This window comes from Telmatherina bonti (assembly GCF_933228915.1).
Source record: "Telmatherina bonti genome assembly, chromosome: 2".
In the NCBI taxonomy this organism is placed as follows: Eukaryota; Metazoa; Chordata; class Actinopteri; order Atheriniformes; family Telmatherinidae; genus Telmatherina; species Telmatherina bonti.
The window spans coordinates 25,756,834-25,758,327 of NC_136620.1; the positions used below are offsets into that span (position 1 = coordinate 25,756,834).

Here is a 1,494-nt window from a genome sequence, read left to right on the forward strand (position 1 = left end):
TATTCTCTCGTAAAAAAAAAAAAAAAAAAAAAAACTGGTCATCTCTGATGCCAGGCAGTTTTTCTAAACTACCTCTTAGAAGGGGAAACAAGACCTAAAATGTAGTCTGAGGGAAAAAAGAAACCAGCATTTCATGACAGATGATAAAGAATGTCTTACTTTTGAGTCAAAGTTACAGATAAAAGATGTTTTTCTTCTTCTCCATTTTTGGCCACTAAGGGGCAGCAAGACTCAACAACACACTTAAACAGTGCAGAAGAGTTATCACTATAGTGTGTAAAGGGTTTTTTTCCACTCTGGTTCTGGACGGTCACTGTCCTGCAGGTTTTAGTTAATTTTCCTTGTGCCAGCACATCTGATTCAAATGAAGCAAATCTCCTCAACACCTTGTCCTCTGGTTCTGCACAAGCCTGTTTATAAGTCATTCATTTGGACCTGGTGAGTTAAAGCAAGGAAAAATTTCAAACCTGCACCCTAGAGGACCGAAGTTGAAGAACCCTTTTGCATAATATTGTGTTTCACCTTTAGGTAAACACTGTTTGCTTGTTGTTTGTTTTTGCCAACAGTGTTCAGAATTTTACAAAGTGTCTGCAGAAAGCTTCCATAAAGGCAAAGAAGAAACTCACAACCGTTTTGCGTAAGTCCTCATCCCACACATATTAATCAGTGTAAATGAATATCTCTAATCCATGTTATATAAACATTGCTTTAGTGTTTGTGATTTACAGTACAGAGCACATAAAACTCTCCTTTGATATAAGTCATAAATGTCTGGTTAATTACTCCGAGAGTGGCATTAAATTGGATCTTTGTCATTTTGCTCTCTACATTTGTCTCAGACGTTTTGATATCCAGCCGGTGTGTGGAGACTTGCAGGGGCAGATACTGAAATGTTATAAGGAGAATACCGGAAAGACTTTGTCGTGCTCGGGCATCGCGTCAGCCTATATGCAGTGTGTGGACAATGCCAAGAAGGTACAGCTTAGTATTTAAAGCTTGGAAGTTTAAGTGACTTTAATAATTACTCAAAACATCTTATCCTTTTCTTTTTTCTTTCTTTTTCTACAGAATAAGTTGAGCACAGGGGGGTAATGTGGACCACAGTTGAACTTGTGGAGCAACACAGAAATGGATAGAAAAAGCAGATCACTATGTTACAGAAGTCATGAAAGAGTTATATGCAGCCTTTTTCATGTCACTGAAGACATGCCATGTTCCTACAGATTTGCACATGTGGTGTTGTAATCAGATGTGGTTGTGGTGTCATAAATAATCCAGACTTTCAGAAAATCCACTCAAGATCAGTCACTGTAAAACCACCTGTGCCAGTACAAATTGGATTTATAAATGTGAGGGCAAGGGGAATTGAAGTCATTGATTGGTGGAAAAAATATGTGTGTGCCTTGAAGATCAAGATGCATGAAAGAACTATGAAGAGAGATGAGTAGTGAACCTGTATGAAAAGATGCCATTAATAAATCTTGTAAATCTTGA

The 1,494-nt window shown here is 37.8% G+C and overlaps 1 protein-coding gene across 2 annotated transcripts in view; it reads left to right on the forward strand.

Moving 5' to 3' along the window:
* Positions 1–1,494, forward strand: part of chchd3b (coiled-coil-helix-coiled-coil-helix domain containing 3b) — a 6,726-nt gene extending 5,232 nt beyond the window's left edge. For both annotated transcript variants that reach the window (XM_079253428.1, XM_079253429.1), the window contains 3 exons: positions 567–637; positions 840–975; positions 1,069–1,494. In XM_079253428.1, coding sequence (XP_079109554.1) covers positions 567–637; positions 840–975; positions 1,069–1,092 — 231 coding nt within the window. In that variant the 3' untranslated portion in view covers positions 1,093–1,494. The remainder of the gene's footprint in view (positions 1–566; positions 638–839; positions 976–1,068) is intronic.